The 24,564-nt window shown below is 35.2% G+C and overlaps 3 protein-coding genes and 1 pseudogene across 3 annotated transcripts; all 4 read left to right on the top strand.

Moving 5' to 3' along the window:
* LOC109019746 (GDSL esterase/lipase 2-like) lies at positions 1-2,430 on the top strand. The gene is made up of 5 exons (XM_019002108.2): positions 1-491; positions 595-716; positions 1,313-1,543; positions 1,665-1,911; positions 2,030-2,430. Exons 1-5 carry the CDS (start codon positions 107-109, stop codon positions 2,275-2,277), a joined length of 1,233 nt encoding a protein of 410 aa, XP_018857653.1. The 5' UTR covers positions 1-106; the 3' UTR covers positions 2,278-2,430.
* Positions 2,431-8,941: 6,511 nt separating this feature from the next.
* On the top strand, positions 8,942-10,912 carry LOC109019748 (GDSL esterase/lipase 1-like). Its single transcript, XM_019002110.2, has 5 exons — positions 8,942-9,261; positions 9,383-9,504; positions 9,788-10,018; positions 10,140-10,386; positions 10,505-10,912. Exons 1-5 carry the CDS (start codon positions 8,982-8,984, stop codon positions 10,750-10,752), a joined length of 1,128 nt encoding a protein of 375 aa, XP_018857655.2. The 5' UTR covers positions 8,942-8,981; the 3' UTR covers positions 10,753-10,912.
* A 1,955-nt stretch (positions 10,913-12,867) lies between these two features.
* On the top strand, positions 12,868-15,117 carry LOC109019750 (GDSL esterase/lipase 1-like). The gene is made up of 5 exons (XM_019002111.2): positions 12,868-13,233; positions 13,355-13,476; positions 14,039-14,269; positions 14,408-14,654; positions 14,773-15,117. The coding sequence occupies exons 1-5, from the start codon at positions 12,951-12,953 to the stop codon at positions 15,012-15,014; spliced, it is 1,125 nt and encodes a 374-aa protein (XP_018857656.2). The 5' UTR covers positions 12,868-12,950; the 3' UTR covers positions 15,015-15,117.
* A 2,712-nt stretch (positions 15,118-17,829) lies between these two features.
* On the top strand, positions 17,830-20,563 carry LOC108989069 (annotated as a pseudogene).
* Positions 20,564-24,564: the final 4,001 nt, after the last annotated feature.

The raw sequence follows: 24,564 nt of genomic DNA on the forward strand, positions 1-24,564 counted from the left end.
TCAGCATTCAGCCATGAAAAGCCTTAATTTGGTCGAATAGTGTTTGAATAGTCGTCGGTCCATGATCTGAAAAAAATGTAAAAACGGACACCTACGTCTAGAAGAAATGCAGACCATATACATTTCCTTCACCCAAAGCACAAAGCAGCCTATAAATAAATCAAAACTGCGACTCATTAAAGAAGTTACCAAACAGAAACTGAACAGCATATTAATGAACATGATGATGAGTTCAAGAATTCATATCTGTTTCTTGGTTTTCATGTTTGCGAGCCTTGGTATTATACCAACCCCAAGCCTTGGTCACAGTCACATATGCCTGCCGGATGACCATGTTGCCCTATTCATCTTCGGAGATTCTCTTTTTGATGCAGGAAACAATAACTACTTCAACACTACGATCCGGTCAAATTTTTATCCGTATGGGGAAACCTTCTTTAACTACCCAACTGGGAGATATTCCGATGGCCGTATAATTCCAGATTTCATCGGTAAGATATGAACGCACACTCATCATGTCATTGTTTTCTTTTCTTTAGAACCTGAATACTGTTTCTGTCGGCTAAGTTTTGAAAGCATGTACTCATGTTGCAGCTGAGTTTGCAAACTTGCCATTGATTCCGGCGTATCTACATCCTGGTTATAAGCGATATGCAGATGGGGCTAACTTTGCATCTGCCGGAGCTGGTGCTCTTGTCGGAACTTATCCAGGATACGTAAGCTTCTACCTGATCATTGGATTTCAATATTAGGCTTCTCGGCATGCAATTGAAATGAAACTAACTGTTGCATTATCTTTCAACTTTGATGCATTACAATTTGTTCTTGGATATGTAACTGAAGAAATTTCTTATCATCCAATCTGATTTCTCGAAAAGATTTGAAATTTATCTTTGATGAAGTTGTAACAAACCAGAGAAATGGAATCCTGGGCAGTAAAAACAGAGAAGCAAATGTCGACGAAGAAGAAGAACCAATCACCAAAATTGTGTACTGTTTATTAAAGAAGAGGTTGAAATATATACAGCTAAGTAATATAACTGCCTAACAACTTGCTCTAATAAACTTACGACATGTGTAAAATGTAAATACAAAGGAAATGCAAATGAAATGTAATTAAATACATGTAGTTGTGTCTAAACTGCAAGTCGTTTGTTCAAATACATGTAGCATGCTTACCGTCATTAATTGTGAAATAGATTGTAAAAGAATCGTAAATGTATCATTACTCTTTTACAAACAGTCATATATGCTGACATGGTTAAGATTTTGCGTTTTGTGCTTTCTTTTCCCCCTCCCTTCTAATTAATAGGTGATAGACCTGCAAACACAACTCAGTAATTTCAAGAGAACGAAGATGCTATTGAAGAAAGAAATCGGTGAAGCAGAAGCCAAGACATTGGTGTCGAGAGCTGTTTACATAACCGCCATTGGAAGCAACGATTACGTATCTGCTTATTTTGCAAACTTTAGCGTCTTTCAATCCTACTCTCCAGAAGAGTATGTGGATATGGTTATTGGCAACTTGACAACTGTGATCAAAGTAACAACACTTACATTCGTACCCAATATTTGAAACAAAAATTGTTTTATATTACTCTCTCTCTCTCTCTTTTTCGATTGTTAACTCGGCCACAAAAATACTTTGATGATTTCTTATATAGGGAATACACAAGGAAGGAGGAAGAAAATTTGCGTTCCTAAACTTAGCGCCATTGGGTTGCATACCATTGTTTAAGGCAATAAACGCAGGTGAATGCGAGGAGGAAATTACAGCACTGGTAAAACTGCACAACAAAGCACTTTCACATGTCCTCCAGGAGCTAGAGAGCCAGCTGAAAGGATTCAAACATTCAATTACAGATTTATACAGTTTAGTCAATGAAGCAGTAAATAATCCTTTAAAATATGGTATGTCATGATGGCTATTCAATTTCATTGTATTGCAGGGTGCAATTATATTTGTTCTAATCGTAGGCTAAACTCACATATATTGCATTTTTACCAATTCTGATTTTATTTTGTGAAGGTTTCAAGGAAGGGGAGACGGCATGCTGTGGATCTGGTCCTTACAGAGGAATAAGCACTTGTGGAGTCACTGGAGTGAATGGATCTGTCCAAGGGTATGAATTATGTGAAAATCCTAGTGACTATGTGACCTTTGACTCTAGCCATCCCACTGAAAGGGCCAACTTGCTATACGCCAAGGCGATGTGGAATGGAAACCAAAGTGTCACACGGCCTTACAATGTAAAAGCACTTGTTGAGCAGAAGTGAAATGAAGATTTTCTCTAGTCATTTGTTCAATTTTCCAAACTCACATCATTCACCAAATGAATGAGTTTGCTATTTCTTCTTTCTAGATGTTAGTGTTTGGAATAATCTACATATGCTAAGAAGTAATAAGGTTGAATTGTTCTTGCTCTGTTTCATTTTCTTACTTATTATCTGCATTTTGGGGAAATGCTTCAAGTTTTGTTGATGCAAGAAGTAGTACTGATATCTAGTTAAGCTTTCAGTTTCTAAAAAATTTAAAGCAAGGATTTCTAATGGATTTGATAGAGAGATCAGATAAGGCACACTAAATTGAGAGGGACCAACAGCCTGTGCAACTCCGGACTGCTAAGCTTGGTTTGGATCCTGTTGAGATAGAGAATGGGGGGCTCGAGGCACCATGGTACCTCCGATGCCTAAGTCAGTCGTAGAGAAATGGTGACAAAGCGAGTGTAAGAGAAAAATGTTCAATCCGAGAAAGAGAGAGAGAGCCTTTAGAGGGCATGTGTGGGTATTTATATACCTTGCCAGTGTGATTTTCTAATGAAGGGATTCGTTTAGGTGTTGTACGTACCTATCCACTTGATCGCCCCCGTCGCGTCGTCTCCCCGCGTTCCGTATTAGCCTTTCGTCAGGTGGTAGTGTCCCACGCTTGACCGTGGCGATCACTGACACCTCGATCAAGGTCGTGCTGTGCTTGGCGTCGTCTCTCATTTAATGCGGCGAGGCCAGAGTCAGGCAAGCTTGCCATTGGTACTTTAGTGCAGGGGTTGTTCCTAACACCTTGCTCCTGAGTTGTCGGCACCTCCATCTACGCTGCTTTTAGTGCTTGGGTGTGTCAGGGTCATTCCTGACACCTTGATTTTGGTGCCTTGATTGTGGGTGGTCAGGAGCAACCCAACTTCTGATCGGGCCCCACGCAAGGCTTGTCTACTATGTTTTCCCACTATGGGCCTTCTTGATTGGCCTGGCCCTCTTCGGCCTAGTCTTGGCCCATGTTAAATGAGTTGCTTGGACCAGACTTGTTCGGTTCAACCTAGGTCAAGGGGATTACTCCCCTCAAATTACTCCATGAATTTTTAGCATATTTGTAGGATAGGAATTGAAAAAAAGAAAGAAAGGTTAAATGAGGAGCTGCTTTATGGACCTTCTCTGCCTGCCGTAGTGCCTGTTCGTCCTTGACTTCTTCATCTAGCTCTGTCAGGTTAGGCAATGGGGGCGGGTCGGTAGCCTCTCGCACTCCTTCGAGGGCTCAGACCTCTTTGGCCTCCTGCTTCAGTTCCTGCGCATAGCACTGCTATGCAAGAACCTGCTCGCCCCAGATCTCGCCCACTCCCGTGGGAGTTGAGAATTTCATCTTTAGGTGGAATGTGGAGGTCACTGCCCTCGGGTTGTTCGGGATTGATCGCCCCAAGATTGTGGTTTAGGACGAGGGAACTTTCACCATGAGGAAATCCACCATGGTAGTTGTGGTTCTTAGGGCCTTCCCTGTTAGGATGGACAAGGTGAGGGGCGTTGGGGTAGGGCGCAACCGGTTAGGCGTGATTTCCATTTAGATGAAGGCTTCCCAGAAAAGGATATTAGCAGAACTGCCGTTGTCGATCAAGACCCTTCTTGTCGTGTAGTTGCCAATCTGTATGGTCACTACCAAAGTGTCGTCGTGAGGGTGGAGGATGCCCTCCTAATCGTTCTCACTGAAGGTTATGATTGTCCACCCCGAGTGGCTCATAGAGCTCGGGATTGCCCTTCCGGTGGTGAATACTTCTTTATACTGGGCCCTTCTAGTGTGGGCCCTTCGTGCTGAGGAGATGGTCCCTCCATCAACGTATCCTCCTGCGATCGTGCATATTTCACCCATAGGGTCATTTCCTCTTGTCGGGTTTCTTCGGCGCAGACTTACTCTGGGTCATCCTCCCGCGCTTCGCCTTGCTGGGCTCTCATTTCTGTGCTAGGGTTAAGAATCGCATGATTCCTCCCTTCTTGTGCCGAACTTCAACTTGGACTGTCTCGCTCCTCTCCATTCTCAGACTCTCTCGCTCCTCTCTCAGCCTCTCAATCAATCCCAGCCGCCGATGAACCCCCACACCACATGGTTGTAGTGTCATGGCCAATGCCTCTATCCTCTCTCAAACTCTCAGTTTCGGCATCTTATGACTGAGCAACGATTGCGAGCACTCTCATCTCTTTCCCTTTCCCCCGTCTCTTCATCTGGTAACCTATTTTCTTTCTAGGTTGATTCTTAATTTTATCATTTAAGCATCTTTGTTGCTTTTTTTTATCCTTGTGACTATTGGTGGATATGATCAAATTGTTGTGCTTTCTCTCTGTTTGAGATTTATACAAAATATGGGAAGATTTGAGACTAATTTAAAATTATTTATTTGTGTATGACTATGTACAGAGTGACAGATATTAAATTTTTAAGCGAATTATTAGACTGTGAAGTGTGAACAGTAATCTGAGAGTTATTCTTAAATCTCCAGTGTGAGTGTTCTTAATATGTTTGATCTAATATTTATTTTGCATGAAAAAATTATTATTGTTAATTTATGATATTCTGATTGTGTTATAAAAATAGTTTGATATAAATTGAGGAAAGATAAGTGAAATAAACCTAGATTAGAGTCTTAGACTTGTGATGTTTGTCATGTTGCAAACTAGCTATTCTGTAATTATAATTTGCGTTATGCACTATGTATAACACACATGTAAGTTGTAACATTTATGTTTTATTTTATAAATTAGATGGATTATTCGTCGACTCCGATTGTTGTTGATTCAAATGAACCAATCAATAACTTGGGAGATGATTTGAGGGAGATCTAAACATCAAAACCCCCTAGTACCCCTACTAGTAGTACTTGTCCATTACCTAAGAAACGGGAAAGGAAAGGATTCTGAGACCATTTTACGAAGGTGAAGGGTTGTCCAGTAGATGATTCGAATGCTAAATATAATTATTGTGGTAAGACGTATGCTTGACACTAAAAGAAGAACGAAGCTTCAACAATGCAAAACTATTTGCCTTCATATCCTAAAAATCCTCATAAATGTGAGCCTTTGGATAGGCACCACAAAACATTAACAGGTGAGACAACACCTATGGGTGGGGTGGGGGAGGGGGGTTAGAGAGACTAATGGTAGTTTATGAAGGATTCTTGTAACCCACAAATATAGTAAATGGGCATGTGAGGTTGGCGATTGTAGAGATGATAATTATTGATGAGATACCATTTATAGTTGTTGATGGACAATGATTTAGGAAAATGTGTTGGTCTCTTGAATCTCGGTTTAAAGTATCATGTCGTGTCACGATTGCAAGAGATTGTATAAAATTGTATGAATTAGAAAAGGAAAAACTTAAAAAAGTGTTTAAAGATGGTGGCATGAGGATTTTGTTGATGACTAATACATAGACATCGGTACAAAATTTGAATTATATGTGTCTAACTACACACTTCATTGATAAGGAGTGGAAATTGCAAAAAAAAAAAAAAATATTAATTTTTGTTTAATCCTTAATCATCGAGGGATACTATTGGAAGATATGTTGAGTCGTGTTTGCTTAATTGAGGCATTGATAGAATATTTATTGTAATTATTGATAATGCAAATCCAAATGATACTACAATTTCATATTTGATATAGTTTTTGGCTGTGAATGTGTTGAGGGTAAGTATATGCATGTGAGATGTGCTCATATATTGAATCTTATTATGAATGAAGGTTTGAAGGAGTCCAATGATGCCATTACAATGGTTAGAAATGCAGTTAGATATGTACGTTCATTCCTTGCAAGATTAGACAAGTTTAAGAGATGTGCAGAAAATGAAAAAATTGATTGTAAGAAAATATTGTATCTTGATATACAGACACAATGGAACTCAACCTATATGATATAGGAGGCGGTTGAGAAGTTTGAGAAGGCTTTTAGGCTGATGAAGAGTGAAGATTCTAATTTTCTCTCTTACTTTGATGATGACCCTGAGTCTGGGTAGATGGGGCCTCTTAAAGCTAGGGAGTGGGAGACAGTGCGAGTGTTTGTTAACTTTTTAAAAATATTTTATGATGTTACTAATACATTTTCTGGGTCTTTATATATGACAGCCAACACTAATTTTCTGGATATTTGTGATCTTCAAAATGAGTTGATTATGTTGAGTGAGAGTACTAATAGTTGTTTGAGAAGTATGATTATAAACATGAGAACAAAATATGATAAATATTGAGGGTCATTAGACATGATGAACTTGTTCATATTAATTGCAGTTGTTCTTGATCCACGAAGCAAGTTAGGGCTTATTACTTTCCACCTAAAGAAAGTTCGTGATGAGTTTTGTGCTGATGAGTTGGTGTCGAGTGTGAGACATGTATTAGCAGATTTGTAAGCGGACTATAATGTTACATTCAATTCCACCACGAGTACCAAAAAACATGAACCTCATTCGACATCTAGAACCATGAATGATAGTGATTGCAAACGTGAGACCAAATAGTTTTACGAGTGGTATAAAACATCTTCTGCCATGGGATCTACTATTGTCAAAACAAAAGTGCTTCGATATTTATTAGATGGTTGTGAGGCACTCAGCCCATCGTTTGACTTATTGACTTGGTAAAAAATTAATGAGCCTAACTATCTTATACTCGTGAGGATTGCACGAGACTTATTCGTCATACATGTTTCCACGATTGCATCCGAGTCAGCATGTAGTACGAGATGTTGTGTACTTGATATTTTTCAGAGTTCGTTGACTTCGAGAACCGTTGAGGCACTTATTTATACTTAAAATTGATTAAGGCATCTGTCAACAACCATTGATATCCGAGAGACTATAATTAATGTGGAGAGCTTCATAGTAGAATCGAGTAAAGTTTTCTTTGTTTTTATTGTAATTTAATTTAAGTATTTTTCATAATCCAAATTCACTAATATTTGATATTTTATTTTTATTATTAATATTTGTGTATAGAGTTGGGCGCACAATCAAACATGACAACTATTGAAGATTGACGGTTGAAGCGACAAATATGAAGACCACTCTCAATTTGTTGTCATTCATCTATGTTATATATATATATATATATATATATATATATATTATATATTACATTGTTTCTATGTTTAAGAAAATTTGTTTTCATTTATTTATGTTATATTTTTTACTTATATTTTGCCATGCTTAAGACTATTTGTCTTTTTCTGTAATATGAATTATGTAATACTAAACATCTAGTATTTTCGCTCAGACTAAAAATGTTGAGAATCTTCGAATTATAAGCATTCAAGTACTAGTAAGGATTAATTGAGAAGCCTGCTTTATATTCCATCTGCACTAGATCTGTGGAAATGCTTCAAGTTTTTCATTTTTGGTTGATGCAAGTAATTGATTAATTCATCACGTTTTTCAATTTGATTTGGAGTCCATGATTGCATGGATGGGCATATGGATTCCATGGATGACTCATGGTGAAATTAAGGCACATAGAAAAAGGAGAGAAGTGTGAATTCTGATATGTTTGTTGCCCGTACGTAACAAAGACCTTTGGGGGGATAAGCATGGAGTACTATTCGTAAGTCCAAAGTCATGTGGGCATGGGGCTGGAGGGGATAGTATTGAAGTAGAGAAATGATATTTATAATTATAAAATATTTAAGTGTTATATATTTAAAAAAAAAAAAAGTAGATACGGGTTTTATATAAAAAATTAATTTTTAATAACAGATGTCACATTTTTTAAAAATAAATATACGATACTTATATAAAATATATAACTATATTTAACATTCCATGCTAAAATACGACGCCAGGCAAGAAGTCTCATCGAACGGGGATAAGAGCATTAGCATTGGGTTCATCATTTTTATCTTTAAAATTTGATGAAAAGTACATATTTTTCATAAATTTAAAACTTCTCTATCTATAACCCCACATTGGATTAGCTATTGGATTCATCAAAATAATAATATAATATTATTTTGTTAATAATAATATTTTAGTTTATTTTTTTTATATTTTACAATTACACTAACTATATGTTAATTAATAATTTAATTTGATATTTAAATTATTGTTTCTCAACTTAAATATATTGTGGCTCAAAATTGAGAAACACTAATTTAAATAAATAAAATAATGATTATAGAGTGTGAATAGTGAGTCTTTAAATTTGAAAATGAAGAGAAATCTACTGTAGTTCAAAACTTGACATTTGAGCATATGATGAATCCAATGCCAGGAGTTTAAAGTTAAAATTATCAAATTTTAAAGATTAAACTCATTTGATGAGTCTAATACCAATGCTCTAAGATACTTGAAAAGTCCAGCTTGGTGAGCCAGGAATATTCAACTGGAGACTATCTAGCTTGATACGGAGAGCTCTTGCTGAGTAATTGATATATCGACCTCGAAATAATAATAAGAAGCATCTTTTAAGACTATCATTTATCCAACATTAAAGGTCGAAATGACATCTTGCTGCCCCAGTGTCAGGATACGGCCAAAAATATCCTTAATTTGGTCGAACAGTGTTTGAATAGTCGTCGGTCCATGATCTGAAAAAAATGTAAAAACCGACACCTACGTCTAGAAGAAATGCAGACCATATACGTTTCCTTCACCCGAAGCACAAAGCAGCCTATAAATAATAAATCAAAACTGTGACTAATTAATGAAGTTAACAAACTGAAAGTGAATAATATATTAATGAACATGATGATGAGTTCAAGGATTTATATCTGTTTCTTGGTTTTGTGTGCGAGCCTTGGTATCATACCAACCCCAAGCCTTGGTCACAGTCACATATGCCTGCCGGATGACCACGTTGCTCTATTCATCTTCGGAGATTCTCTTTTTGATGCAGGAAACAATAACTACATCAACACCACGTACGAGTTCCGGGCAAATTTTTATCCCTTCGGGGAAACCTTCTTTAACTACCCAACTGGGAGATTTTCTGATGGCCGTATAATTCCAGATTTCATTGGTAAGATATGCACGCACACACTCATCATACCATTGTTTTCTTATCTTTAGAACCCGAATACTGTTTTAGCTAAGTTTCGTTTCTGTCGGCTAAGTTTTGAAAGCATGTACTCATGTTGCAGCTGAGTTTGCAAAGTTGCCATTGATTCCGGCGTATCTACATCCCGGTCATAAGCGATATGCAGATGGGGCTAACTTTGCATCTTCCGGAGCTGGTGCTCTTGTGGAAACTTATCCAGAATACGTAAGCTTCTACCTGTTCATTGGACTTCAATATTAGGCATCTCGGCATGCAATTGAAATGCAACTAACTATAACTGTTGCATGATCTGATTTCTCGAAAAGAATTGAAATTTATCTTTGATGAAGTAGCATGCTCACCGTCATTAATTGTGAAATAGATTGTAAAAGAATAGTAAATGTATCATTACTCTTTTACAAACAGTCATATATGCTGACATGGTTAAGATTTTGCGTTTTGTGCTTTCTTTTCCCTTTTTCTTTTCCCCCTCCCTTCTAATTAATAGGTGATAGACCTGCAAACACAATTCAGTAATTTCAAGAGAACGAAGATGCTATTGAAGAAAGAAATAGGTGAAGCAGAAGCCAAGACATTGGTGTCGAGAGCTGTTTACATAACCTACATTGGAAGCAGCGATTACACATCCGCTTATTTTGCAAACTTTAGCGTCTTTCAATCCTACTCTCCAGAAGAGTATGTGGATATGGTTATTGGCAACTTGACAACTGTGATCAAAGTAACAGCACTTACATTCGTACCCAATATTTGAAACAAAAATTGTTTTATATTATTCTCTCTCTCTCTCTTTTTCGATTGTTAACTCGGCCACAAACATACTTTGATGATTTCTTATATAGGGAATACACAAGGAAGGAGGAAGAAAATTTGCGTTCCTAAACATGGCGCCATTGGGTTGCGTACCATTGTTTACGGCAATAAACGCAGGTGAATGCGTGGAGGAAATTACAGCACTGGTAAAACTGCACAACAAAGCACTTTCACATGTCCTCCAAGAGCTAGAGAGCCAGCTGAAAGGATTCAAACATTCAATTACAGATTTATACAGTTTAGTCAATGAAGCAGTTAATAATCCTTTAAAATATGGTATGTCATGATGACTATTCAATTTCATAGTACTGCAGGGTGCAATTATATTTGTTCTAATCGTAGGCTAAACTCACATATATTGCATTTTTATCAATTCTGATTTTATTTTGTGAAGGTTTCAAGGAAGGGGAGACGGCATGCTGTGGATCTGGTCCTTACAGAGGATATCCCACTTGTGGAGTCACTGGAGTGAATGGATCTGTCCAAGGGTATGAATTATGTGAAAATCCCAATGACTATGTGGTCTTTGACGCTAGCCATCCCACTGAAAGGGCCAACTTGCTATACGCCAAGGCGATGTGGAATGGAAACCAAAGTGTCACAGGGCCTTACAATGTAAAAGCACTTGTTGAGCAGAACTGAAATGAAGATTTCCCCAAGCCATTTGTTAAATTTGCCAAACTCACATCGTTCACCAAATAAATGAGTTTGCTATTTCTTCTTTCTAGATGTTAGTGTTTGGAATAATCTACATATGCTCAGAAGTTTCGAAGTTGAATTGAAGTAATAAGGTTGAATCGTTCTTGCTCTGTTTCATTTTCTTACAATTATCTGCATTCTGGAGAAATGCTTCAAGTTTTGTTGATGCAAGAAGCAGTACTGATATCTATTTAAGTTTTCACTTTCTGAAAAATTTAAAGCAAGGGTTTTAAACTGTTTATAAGTAAAACTAATAATATCTCAAAATTTAATACAACAGAAATAGTTACAAGTATATATAATTCAATTATTTCAATCATCTGCAGAGCAGATCAGGGCTGATATATCTCCATTCATCCCTTTCAGAGACATGATGTAGGCCCATTATAATTAATTCCAGAAGGAGATCAGAGAGACTTTTATTGATTGTTTGACAGTACGTTTCTCAACAAGTGGATCTGATAATAGGAAGACCTAGTCTTTCTATACGCAAAGTGTTAAGCAGTAGTTTGGCTAATTGATTCACTATATTATTCATTGAAAATGATTTACAAAATATATAGCTATGTATGGTGATGCTTTACATGGAAAGAAATCAAATAATACCGTTACAAGAAAATCAAATGCTATACAAGGAAATCAAATATTAGGTATCAAAATTGGTGGGATATGCGAGAATCATGGAGATTTTGATGTGTTGTAATACAAAGAACCCTTAAGACGAGACGGAATATCCATAGAAGACCACCATAGGCCGTTACTTTCTTTTTGCTCCCATCCTTGCAAATCTGCAGAAGCATTCCTTCTCTAAAATTATGAAATATTCGGACTGGGACCCCTTGATAATATCGATGGCTTCATTCTAATAGTCCTCTAGATACTAGTTTTCACATCTCTATTCCTTTACCCACTTGACCACCAACCAATATATATAGTCATATAAGGTCTAACGTACAGACTCTTCTTTTAAAGCACTTGATGGCTATAGAGTCTTTTAATTAAAGCTTTACTTAGAAAATAAAAAGACACAGAGATGAGAAACAAAAAAGGCAACAGTCAGAAATTAAAAGGCCACTCATAGAAACCAAAATGCCTTATTAATTGATCTCGAGAAACCCAATAGTCTTCGAACGTTGGATTTGGTTAAAACTCCCAACAAAAACAGCCTATAAATGAAGAACGCAGCAAATAATGACAAGTTAACTGAAAGTGAACAAGGTTGATCGTGATGGCCAAACATTTACAAGTAAGTTAAAGGCAATGATCAAGAGATGTTGTATCCGGTATTTAAAACGTGAAAAATGGTTTATCCATGTAGAGATTTTATAAAATTAAAACTATAAACTAACATAACTTGATGTGGTATGTTAAATCTATTTTATAATAAAAATATTTTTATAATCTATCGTAACACATGATCAAACTATATCAGTTCGTAAGTTCTCTTTGTGGCTGTTGCACTTCTCTTAAAACATTCATGTTTTTCATTTTTTGAGTTGGTTAGAATTACACGTTAATGTGTCAGGAAATACACAAGAAATTAAGGAGGTAGGAAATTTGGGTTTCTAAGCTTGGAGCCATTGTGTTATTTAACGATGATGAAAGCACTATATACCAGGGGAACACGGGCATGGAGGGGATAGTGTTGGAATATCGTGCTGTGCAGGAAGTCGATCTACATCGTCGAATGGGAATCAGGTACTTGAGTACTTGATATATAGATGAACATTAGTACACCTCAAAAAAATAACAAGCATTTTCTCAGCAGCCAGGAATACTCAAAAAAAACAATTGTACTTTTCAAGATTATGATTTATCAAATTTAAAAGGTCAAAATGAAGAAAGAAAAAAAGAAACGTTGTCTACCTTAACCCTGAACAAATTGTTTTAGGTGAAGAAGGATTGAATATGTTGCCATAAAAATCCTTAATTTGGTCCAACAGTTTGAATAATTGTCGGTCCGTGATCTGAAAAAGATTTTAAAAATTGAAAGGTCTTGAAGATTCATGAACAGATAGGGAAATCATGTAAACATATTTCCTTCTTAATTCCTCACCTAAAGCGCAAAGCAGCCGATAAATAAATCAAAACTGAGACTAATTAAAGAAGTTTACAAACAGATCAAAGTGAACAAGATATTAATGAACATGATGATGAGCTCAAGGATTCATATCTGTTTCTTGGCCGTTTTCATGTGTGCGAGCCTTACTATTATTATACCAACCGCAAGCCTTGGTCACAGTCACATATGCCTTTCCAATGACCATGTTGCCCTATTCATCTTCGGAGATTCTCTATTTGATGCAGGAAACAATAACTACTTCAACACCACGATCCGGGCAAATTTTTATCCCTATGGGGAAACCTTCTTTAACTACCCAACTGGGAGATTTTCTGATGGCCGTATAATTCCAGATTTCATTGGTAAGATATGCACGCACGTACTCATCATACCATTGTTTTCTTTTCTTTAGAACCTGAATACTGTTTCAGCTAAGTTTCGTTTCTGTCGGCTATGTTTTGAAAGCATGTACTCATGTTGCAGCTGAGTTTGCAAAGTTGCCATTGATTCCGGCGTATCTACATCTTGGTTATAAGCGATATGTAGATGGGGCTAACTTTGCATCTGCCGGAGCTGGTGCTCTTGTCGGAACTCGTCAAGGATGGGTATGCTTCTTCCAGATCATTGAATTTCAATACCAGGCTTCTCGGCATGCAATTGAAATGCAACTAACTATAGCTAGCATAGATGGTACGTAGTCTAGTACGTACTGAAACACTAGAAAATTCTGTCTCATTAATATCTTTCATGTTTTCCTTCTCTTTCAAATTTGTTGCATTACAATATACAAACTCTCTCAGAAAGACCGTTATACTCCTCGTCTGCTATTGTTTTGTTTATTCTTGGACATGTAGCTTAAGAAATATAAACCGTCACTTCTTATCTTTCAGTCCTATTTTTCGAAGGAAAATTATCAACTTGTTACTCTCTTACGGCTCTTTTGTAACTAAAAAAAATGTAGTTTTTTAAAATGAAATTTATTTTTGAATCTTTGATGAAGTAGCTAGCATGCTTGTAGTCGTTAATTGTGAGCGTAAGTGTATCATTAGTACTCTTTCCTGAAATAGATTGTGTTCCTATGACATAAACATAGCCTTATATGATGACATGGTTGAGATTTTTTTCCGTTTTGTTCTTCTTCTTCTTTTCCTATCCTCTAATTAATAGGTGATAGACCTGCACACACAACTCAGTAATTTCAAGACAATGAAGACGCTATTGAAGAAAGAAATAGGTGAAGCAGAAGCCAAGACATTGGTGTCGAGAGCTGTTTACATGACCAGCATCGGAGGCAACGATTACGCAGCCCCTTATACTGCAAACTCAAGCTTGTTTCAATCCTACTCTCCAGAAGAGTATGTAGATATGGTTATTGGCAACTTGACAACTGTGATCGAAGTAACAACACTTGCATTCGTACCCAATATTTGAAACAAAAATTGTTTTAAATTATTCTCTCTCTCTCTCTCTCTCTCTCTCTCTCTCTTCTCGATTTTTAACTGGGCCACAAACATACTTTGATGATGTCTTATATAGGGAATACACAAGGAAGGAGGAAGAAAATTTGCATTTTTATACTTGGGGCCATTGGGTTGCAGACCAGCGGCTAGAGCAATAAACGCAGGTGAATGCGAGGAGGAAATTACAGCACTGGTAAAACTGCACAACAAAGCACTTTCCCACGTCCTCCAGAAGCTAGAGAGCCAGCTGAAAGGATTCAAATATTCAATTACAGATATATACAGTATAGGCAGTGAAATAACGAATAACCCTTTAAAATATGGTATGTCATGATGGCTATTCAATTTCGTAGTACTGCAGGGAGCAAGTATATTTGTTCTAATCGTTGGCTAAACCCCACATGTATTGCAATTTACCTATTGTGATTTTATTTTGTGAAGGTTTCAAGGAAGGGGAGGCGGCATGCTGTGGATCTGGTCCTTACAGAGGAATCAGCACTTGTGGATCAGTGAATGGATCCGTCCAAGGGTATGAATTATGTGAAAATCCCAGTGACTATGTGACCTTTGACACTAGCCATCCTACTGAAAGGACCAACTTGCTATACGCCAAGGCGATGTGGAATGGAAACCAAAGTGTCACATGGCCTTACAATATAAAAGCACTTGTTGAGCAGAGTTGAAATGAAGATTTTCTCAAGCCATTTGTTCAATTTGCCAAACTCACATCGTTCACCAAATAAATGAGTTTGCTATTTCTTCTTTCTAGATGTTAGTGTTTGGAATAATCTATATATGTTCCGAAGTTTCGAAGTTGAATTGAAGTAATGAGGTTGAATTGTTCTTCATGCTCTGTTTCATTTTCTTACTATTATCTGCAATCTGGGGAAATGCTTCGAGTTTTGTTGATGCAAGAAGCAGTACTGATATAGTTAAGTTTTCACTTTCTGGAAAATTTAACGCAAGGGTTTCGATCATCCGCAGACATGCAAGTCCAGTAGCATGAAAATGACTCGTTATAATTAATTCCAGAAGGGCATCAGTCAAACTTATTGATTGTTTGACACGTTTCTTTCCCAGTGTATACATATTAATATCCCTTCAATCTTACACGTATGTGATTAGCTCACTCTCACAGCCATTTTTCTTTCTAGAAATGATAAACTAATTGACCTGTTTTGAAAGTTCAACCGAATTATGCAATATAACAAGTAAAACGATAAATATACAATTATTTAAAAATTAAGACATTCATGTTTTTCATTGTTTGAGTTGGTTTGAATTACACATTGTCGATGTGTCTTCAGGAAATACAAAAAAAAGACCGGAGGTAGGAAATTTGGGTTTCTAAACTGCATGTTTTCTCATGTCCTTCACATCCTAGCGAGCCAGCTGAAAGGCTTCAAATATTCAAATACCAATTTATGTAGCTTTGTCACGAAAAGAAAAGAAGGAACAACCCTCTAAAATGTGGATTTCCTTCTGAATAAGTGGGAATTCACGTTCTCGCCCTTCTCAAAATATGATAAGTATTAGGGTCATTAGACATGATGAGCTTGTTTATATTAATTGCAGTTGTGCTTGATCCACGAAGTAAGTTAGGACTTCTTACTTATTTTCTCCCTAAAGAAAGTTCATGATGAGTTCTCTGCTGAGGTGTTGGTGTCAAGTGTGAGACAAGTATTAATAGATTTGTAAGCGGAGTATAAAGCTACATTCGATTCCATCACGAGTACTCAAGAATATGAACCCCCTCTGATATCTAGAGCCATGAATGATGGTGATGGCAAACGTGAGACCAAATGCTTCTATGAGTGGTATAAGCCCTGAGATCTACTATTACCAAAACAGAAGTGGATCGATATTTATCAGATGGTTGTGATGCACTCAGCCCATCGTTTGACTTGTTGACTTGATGAAAAATTAATGAACCTAACTATCCTATACTCGCGAAGATTGCACGAGACTTATTGGTCATACATGTTTCTAGGGTTGCGTCCGAGTCAGCATTTAGTACGGGAGGTTATGTGCTTGATCCTTTTCGGAGTTCGTTGACTCCAAGAACCGTCGAGACACTTATTTATACTCAAAATTGGTTAAGGCATCTGTCAACAACCATTGATATCCGAGAGGCTATGGATAATGTGGAGAGTTTCATAGTAGCATCGGGTAGTGTTTTCTTTGTTTTTATTATAATTTAATTTTAGTATTTTTCATAAACTAAATTCACTAATATTTGATGTTTTATTTTTATTATTAATATTTGTATATAGAGTTGGGCGCACAATCAAACATGACAACTATTGAAGATTGAAGGTTAAAACAGCAAACATGAAGATTACTCTCAATTTGTTGTCATGTATCTATGTTATATATATTTTTTACATTGTTTCTATGTTTAAGGCAATTTGTTTTCATTTATTTATGTTATGTTTTTTACTTGCGTTTTGCCATGCTTAAGACAATTTGTATTTTTTTGTAATATATATTATGTAATACTAAACATCAAGTGTTTTCACTCCACTAAAAATGTTGAGAATCTTCGAATAAACATTCAAGTACTAGTAAGGACTAATTGAGAAGCAGTAATGATAAATTCATCTGCACTAGATCTGTGGAAATGCTTAAGACAATTTGTATTTTTTTGTAATATATATTATATTCCATCTGCACTAGATCTGTGGAAATGCTTCAAGTTTTTCATTTTTGGTCGATGCAAGCAGTAATGATAAATTCATCACGTTTTTCAATTTGATTTGGAGTCCATGATTGCAAGGATGGGCATATGGATCCCATGGATGATGCATGGTGAAATTAAGGCCCATAGGAAAAGGAGTCATGAAGTGTGAATTCATGATATGTTGGTTGCCCGTAACAAAGACGTTTGGGGGCATAAGCATGGAGTACTATTCGTAAGTCCAAAGTTATGTGGACATGGGCCTGGAGGGCATAGTGTTGGAATAGAAAAATTATATTTGAAATCATAAAATGTTTAAGTGTTACGTATTATTTTGAAAAAAAAAAATATATATATAAAATTCATATAAAAAAATTATTTTTAATAATAAATCTTATTCTTCTTAAAATAAGTGTGCGCGCTTACACAATATATATATATATATATAAGTGTATTTAATATTACTAGTTGAATATATATATATATATATATAAGTGTATTTAATATTACTAGTTGAAATACGACGCTATCACTATGCAAGAAGTCTACATCGAATGGGGATAAGATAGTTGAAAAGTCCAGCTTTGTTGGTGAGCCTATTGATAGGATACTATCTAGCTAGCTTGGTTCGGACAGCACTTGCTGAGTAATTGATATATAGATGAACATTAGTACATGATGACCTCGTAAAAATAATTAGAAGCATCTTCTCAGCACCCAGGAATATTCAAAATATATAAGATAATATCATTTATCCAATATTAAAGGTCCAAATAACATCTTGCTGCCCAAGGGTCAGGACTCAGCCATAAAAATCCTTAATTTGGTCCAAAAGTTTGAAGAACTGCAGACCATGCATTTCCTTCACCCAAAGCACAAAGCAGCCAATAAATAAATCAAAACTGCGACTCATTAAAGAAGTTAACAAACAGAAAGTGAACAATATATTAATGAACATGATGATGAGTTCAAGAATTCATATCTGTTTCTTGGTTTTCATGTTTGCGAGCCTTAGTATTATACCAACCCCAAGCCTTGGTCACAGTCACATTTGCCTGCCGGATGACCATGTTGCCCTATTCATCTTCGGAGATTCTTTTTTTGATGCAGGAAACAATAACTACTTCAACACTACGATCCGGGCAAATTTTTATCCCTATGGGGAAACCTTCTTTAACTACCCAACTGGGAGATATTCCGATGGCCGTATAATTCCAGATTTCATAGGTAAGATATGCACGCACACTCATCATGTCATTGTTTTCTTTTTCTTTAGAACCTGAATACTGTTTCTGTCGGCTAAGTTTTGAAAGCATGTTCTCATGTTGCAGCTGAGTTTGCAAAGTTGCCATTGATTCCGGCGTATCTACATCCTGGTTATAAGCGATATGTAGATGGGGCTAACTTTGCATCTTCCGGAGCTGGTGCTCTTGTCGGAACTCGTCAAGGATACGTAAGCTTCTACCTTATCATTTGGATTTCAATATTAGGCTTCTCGGCATGCAATTGAAATGAAACTAACTATAGCTAGCATAGATGTCACTCAGTCTAGTACGTACCGAAACACTAGAAAATTCTGTCTCATTAATATCTTTCATGTTTTCCTTCTCTTTCAAATTTGTTGCATTACAATTTACAAACTCTCTCAGAAAGACCGTTATACTCCTCGTCTGCTATTGTTTTGTTTATTCTTGGACATGTAGCTTAAGAAATATAAACCGTCACTTCTTATCTTTCAGTCCTATTTTTCGAAGGAAAATTATCAACTTGTTACTCTCTTACGGCTCTTTTGTAACTAAAAAAAATGTAGTTTTTTAAAATGAAATTTATTTTTGAATCTTTGATGAAGTAGCTAGCATGCTTGTAGTCGTTAATTGTGAGCGTAAGTGTATCATTAGTACTCTTTCCTGAAATAGATTGTGTTCCTATGACATAAACATAGCCTTATATGATGACATGGTTGAGATTTTTTTGCGTTTTGTTCTTCTTCTTCTTTTCCTATCTTCTAATTAATAGGTGATAGACCTGCACACACAACTCAGTAATTTCAAGAGAATGAAGACGCTATTGAAGAAAGAAATAGGTGAAGCAGAAGCCAAGACATTGGTGTCGAGAGCTGTTTACATGACCAGCATCGGAGGCAACGATTACGCAGCCCCTTATACTGCAAACTCAAGCTTGTTTCAATCCTACTCTCCAGAAGAGTATGTAGATATGGTTATTGGCAACTTGACAACTGTGATCAAAGTAACAACACTTACATTCGTACCCAATATTTGAAACAAAAATTGTTTTATATTACTCTCTCTTTCTCTTTCTATTGTTAACTCGGCCACAAACATACTTTGATGATTTCTTATATAGGGAATACACAAGGAAGGAGGAAGAAAATTTGCGTTCCTAAACATGGCGCCATTGGGTTGCATACCATTGTTTACGGCAATAAACGCAGGTGATGCGTGGAGGAAATTACAGCACTGGTAAAACTGCACAACAAAGCACTTTCGCATGTCCTCCAGAAGCTAGAGAGCCAGCTGAAAGGATTCAAATATTCAATTACAGATATATACAGTATAGGCAGTGAAATAACGAATAACCCTTTAAAATATGGTATGTCATGATGGCTATTCAATTTCGTAGTGCTGCAGGGAGCAAGTATATTTGTTCTAATCGTAGGCTAAACTCACATATACTGCATTTTTACCAATTCTGATTTTATTTTGTGAAGGTTTCAAGGAAGGGGAGACGGCATGCTGTGGATCTGGTCCTTACAGAGGAATAAGAACTTGTGGAGTCACTGGAGTGAATGGATCTGTCCAAGGGTATGAATTATGTGAAAATCCCAGTGACTATGTGACCTTTGACTCTAGGGTTAGGGTTACTGTAGCGTTGCACTGTAGCCGCGCACTGTTCATACAGGGGCACTTTTGGAAGATGGGAGTTTATTTTGGCTAGGGTTTCATTAGATTTTGCTTATGAAATTTGATGAATTTGTTCATTGTGAGTTGAGTTTATCTCCTCTTGTTCTTAATTGAAATTTTGAACTTATCAAAGGTAAATCACAACCTTTATGGCGTTCTTCCTTTGTAATCTGGGTTCTTGAGACGGGTTCTTCAACGGGTCTAGATTTTAATATAATCTAGATTCTTGAAACGAGTTCTCATCGGATCAAGATTCTCCATCATTTGACTTGATTTTGACTTTCTTGAAAAAATTTCAAATTGATTGTGGGTTTAAGGGATTCCTTTCCTGCGGGTTCATATCAATAATGTTGAATTGTTCTTGCACTGTTTCCTTTTCTTACTATTCCTTGATAGAGAGATCAGGGAAGGCACATCAAATACAGAAGGACCATCAATTCCTAAATCTCTACCATTAGAATGAGCCTTGAGAATTTTCCTATTTCTTTTGAAGTTGCTTCACCCATTTCTAATTCCTAATTCTCTGCCAGCCTCATTCTACGTTGACAGAGCAAGTTTGAGAAAATCGCAGGATTTAGGTTCTGCTAGTATCATTATTTTGCAAGCACCACCGAAACATCAGTCTATGGAATAGAGCAGTTTTAAGTGACTACAAGATATGGTTAGTCGAAATGAATAAATCTATTTGTAAGTCTCTTTATCAATATACTAAATACATCGGGGATGCCGCAGGCTTAAACATCAGCTTAGACATAAGAATAATTAGTACTTTAATTTTTTTATATTAATATAGTGTCCCATTATACACAACTTGTAAATAATATAATGCAATTGAAAATGTCAGTCAAAAGAAGGAAACTATTAAACAACCTCTGAAATAGTCAAATCCGGGCTCATTCCAAACAGCTTGTAGAGACGTAAAGAATCAAAGATGCCAACCTATTGTCTAAAAACCAGCTTACCATTTTTTTTTTTTCAAAAAACAAATGTTGGTGATTTTGGCAATATCATCAAGTACACCTTCCATTTTGTTTGCCCCGACTTGATTTATATCCAGAATTACAAAAGGATTTAGCCAGCAATCCTGCTTAAGCAAACTCTTAAAAACACAATAATAGTAATAATGATAAAATCAAAAATCATATATTCACATGATACGTCCATCACATGGTGCAAATAACTCTTCGAATTCGAGTAGTGACTAATGAGAGCACATGGTGGTCCTGTGTGATTTTGCATACTGCATCATTTGTTTAAATAGGACCAACTGCTTATAATAAATATTCTCCATTACAATTTACATTTGACCACCCATCAAATATTTTCCATCCTCGTATTTTTTGTTGTGCTATTTATGTTCCAATTGCCCATCCACAATGCACTAAGATGAGTTCTTAATGTAGATTTCGAATTTATGTTGGTTTTGATTCTCCCTCTATCATTAAATACTTCAAACTCTTAACTTGAAACTTTAAGGCTCATTTTGAAGATTGTGTTTTTTATGAAATAGTCTTCCTACTATTAAGGGGAGAAACATTGTCAGAAGCATAAAAGCAAATAACATGAAATACATTGACTCTATCTCATCATGATCCACTTATAAATTAATGTGAACTAGAAGTTTAAAAAATCATTCATTTGCAAACTATAGTAAATTAATTATCAGATATCATTACTAGCAACAAGAAAATAATAAAGTCTCACATTCCAACTGCTAATACTCTAACAAAGATCGATATCCTGGTAGGACGATCAAATAATGCAATAATTAATGAGTCTAAAATAAGCCTAAAGCATGGAAGACCTATTGGGGCAAAATATAACACTTTCTGGAAGAGAAAAACACAAAGAAAAGAAATCGGTACTCCTGAAGAGATTGTACCAACAAAACATGCAACAAGAGCTATAGATCCATCCAGACTTTCTGTTTTTTTGCACAAAATTATCCTATAACATAATCCCTTGAAGTGGAATCTCCTAAAGATGAATCTCTTGAAGAGAAAATATACTTTAAAATAATGAGAGCACAATATATTATATAAGTACAGGAGAATTATTTGATAAAAATAAAATTATTGTCGATAACTATATTCATTTAGAGTTGCTATTGATATCACCAGAAATGATAATGAAAATGAACAAAAAGCCATTGATGAATGTCGACATAGAAATTGATTGGCCAAAAAGTAAAGAATCAATTCATGCCAAATTGATGTTGCTTGCAAATCATGAAGTATTTGGACATGTAGTCCAAATACCTAAGAGTGTGATGTTTGTTAGATATAAGTAGGTATTTGTATGTAAACATAATGAGAAAAATAAAATTGTGAGATACAAAGGCACGATTGTTGCATAAAGTTTCTCGTAGAAACCCAGATTGATTATGAAGAAACATATTCCCCTGTAGTGGATGCAATTATATTAAAATTCTTTATTGGCTTGGTAGTCACATAAAGTTTGGATATGCATTTAATGGATGTTATTACAACATATTTATATGGATCTCTAGATAATGATATTTCTATGAAAATCCCATAATGATATTAAATGCATGAAGCATGTAATTCAAAGTCATGAATTATTTATTCTATCAAGTTACAAAGATTTTTATATGGATTAAAACAATTTAGACGCATGTGGTATAATCATCTAAGTGAATGTTTAATAAAAGAAGGATTTGAGATTAATCCGATTTACCTATGTGTTTTCATAAAAAGTAAATTTTAGATTTACTATTATTACTATATATGTAGATGATTTAAATCTGGTTAAAACTTTAGAAGAGCTAATAAAAGCCATATATTATTTAAAAAAGAGTTTGAAATGGAAGACATTGGAAAAACAAATTGAGCATTTTTCAAATGGAGTTATTGTCCATTAGTCAACATATCCAGAAGATGTCTTGAAGCACTTTTACATGGACAAACATCATCATTTGAGTACTCCAACAGTTTGGATACATAGATAAAACGAGTCGTTCAACTCAGATGAGATGATTTGTGTTTTATTTATGTATCCAAACTAGCCCGTGTTCACATTTCAAGACGTCACTAAATGTGCTAAGAATCTTCCAATAAGCATTTTGTAACACAAAGTAAGAAAAAATAAGGATTCTCTCTTTGAGGGGAGAGACATCCAAAAGAAAGGTAGAAGAAGAAAGTTTTGTAATAATATTCAGGATGAAAATAACACTATATGAGCATTGGTAGTGGTTTCTCAATCTCCATCTTTATCTTTAAATTTAAAGAATATATCTTTAAATTCATCTATATTGACTTATGCATCTCTAAATTTTTGCATAGTTATAAATAGTACTTCTTCAAATTTAAAGAAGCACTATTTATTCTTCAAACATTATTTTACTATTTTTTTCTCTCTCCTACCCATTAAAATCAACTTTGTAGAATTTATATTAAGATTATTTTGATTCATAAAATTTGTATTAAGTTGATAATACAAAATGAATGTTAATTGTAAAATATATATAAAAAAATAATTTTAGGAAACAAATAAAATATAAAAAAATAATAATATTTTATTATTATTTGGTTCAAAGATGCATAAACCAATATGAGAATTTTTTTTCATATGCAAAATCATTCTTTAAAAAAGATGATTTTGCATATGAAGATGCATAAACAACTACCAATTGGATGCATAACAAACAGTAAAACAACTAACCCGTGGGTCCCACTGCAAAATATTTTGATATCCATTAATTATAATATTCGGTAATTAAAATATGCAATAAGGAAATACAATATAAACTTCTATAAGCCCCTTCGTAAGAGCATCCTCATTGGCTTGGCCAAATGAGGAGGTTGGCTAAAATTTGCATAATTGATGTCAAAAACATCCCATATTGAATTAGGCAAATCTAAAATAATTTAGATTTTTGCTACAGTGGTTGGCCAAATATGGAGAACCACAATTGATTCATCAAACATTAAAATACTAATTTCTCACTCCAAATAAACATTAAAATATTAGTTTTTCACTTCAAGAAAAAATATTATTTGGTTTGTAATTAAAAAATTTAGATAGAATTTTAAATGAGTTTAATCAAATATTTTTTTTATTAGCATTAAATAACTTTTGAAAATATGATTTTTTTTAATATTAATTTAATTAGAATATAATTATTATTAACATTTAATTGGTAGAGATACAAAATGTGATAAAAATAAATTAAATAAAAAAAGTTATTAAATTAATAATATTTTATTATTATATAAAGAGTGAATGGATAATCCAATATAAAAGTTGAATTTAAATAAAATAGACAAATATAAAAAAGTGTGATATTAGTTAAATTTTAAAGATGAATTTAATCAAACCAATAAGCATACTCTAACACTCCAACTCTGGCGTTATCTCAGCCCTTGATCCAATAACACTACACGAGAATTGTCCCTTATACGGATGCATAACAAACTGTAAAATGACTATTGACCCGTGGGTCCCACTACAGAATATTTTGATATCAATTAATTAAAATATGCAATAAGGAAATACAATATAAACTCTGGCGTAATACTACAAAAAAAAATAGAAGCCCATTCGTAACACTGCAACTCTGGCGTTATCTCAGCCCTTTATCCAATCGACGGTCCGCATCAAACATTGGTTCTCTCT

The sequence above is a fragment of the Juglans regia genome, chromosome 7, assembly GCF_001411555.2.
Source record: "Juglans regia cultivar Chandler chromosome 7, Walnut 2.0, whole genome shotgun sequence".
NCBI classification, from domain to species: domain Eukaryota; kingdom Viridiplantae; phylum Streptophyta; class Magnoliopsida; order Fagales; family Juglandaceae; genus Juglans; species Juglans regia.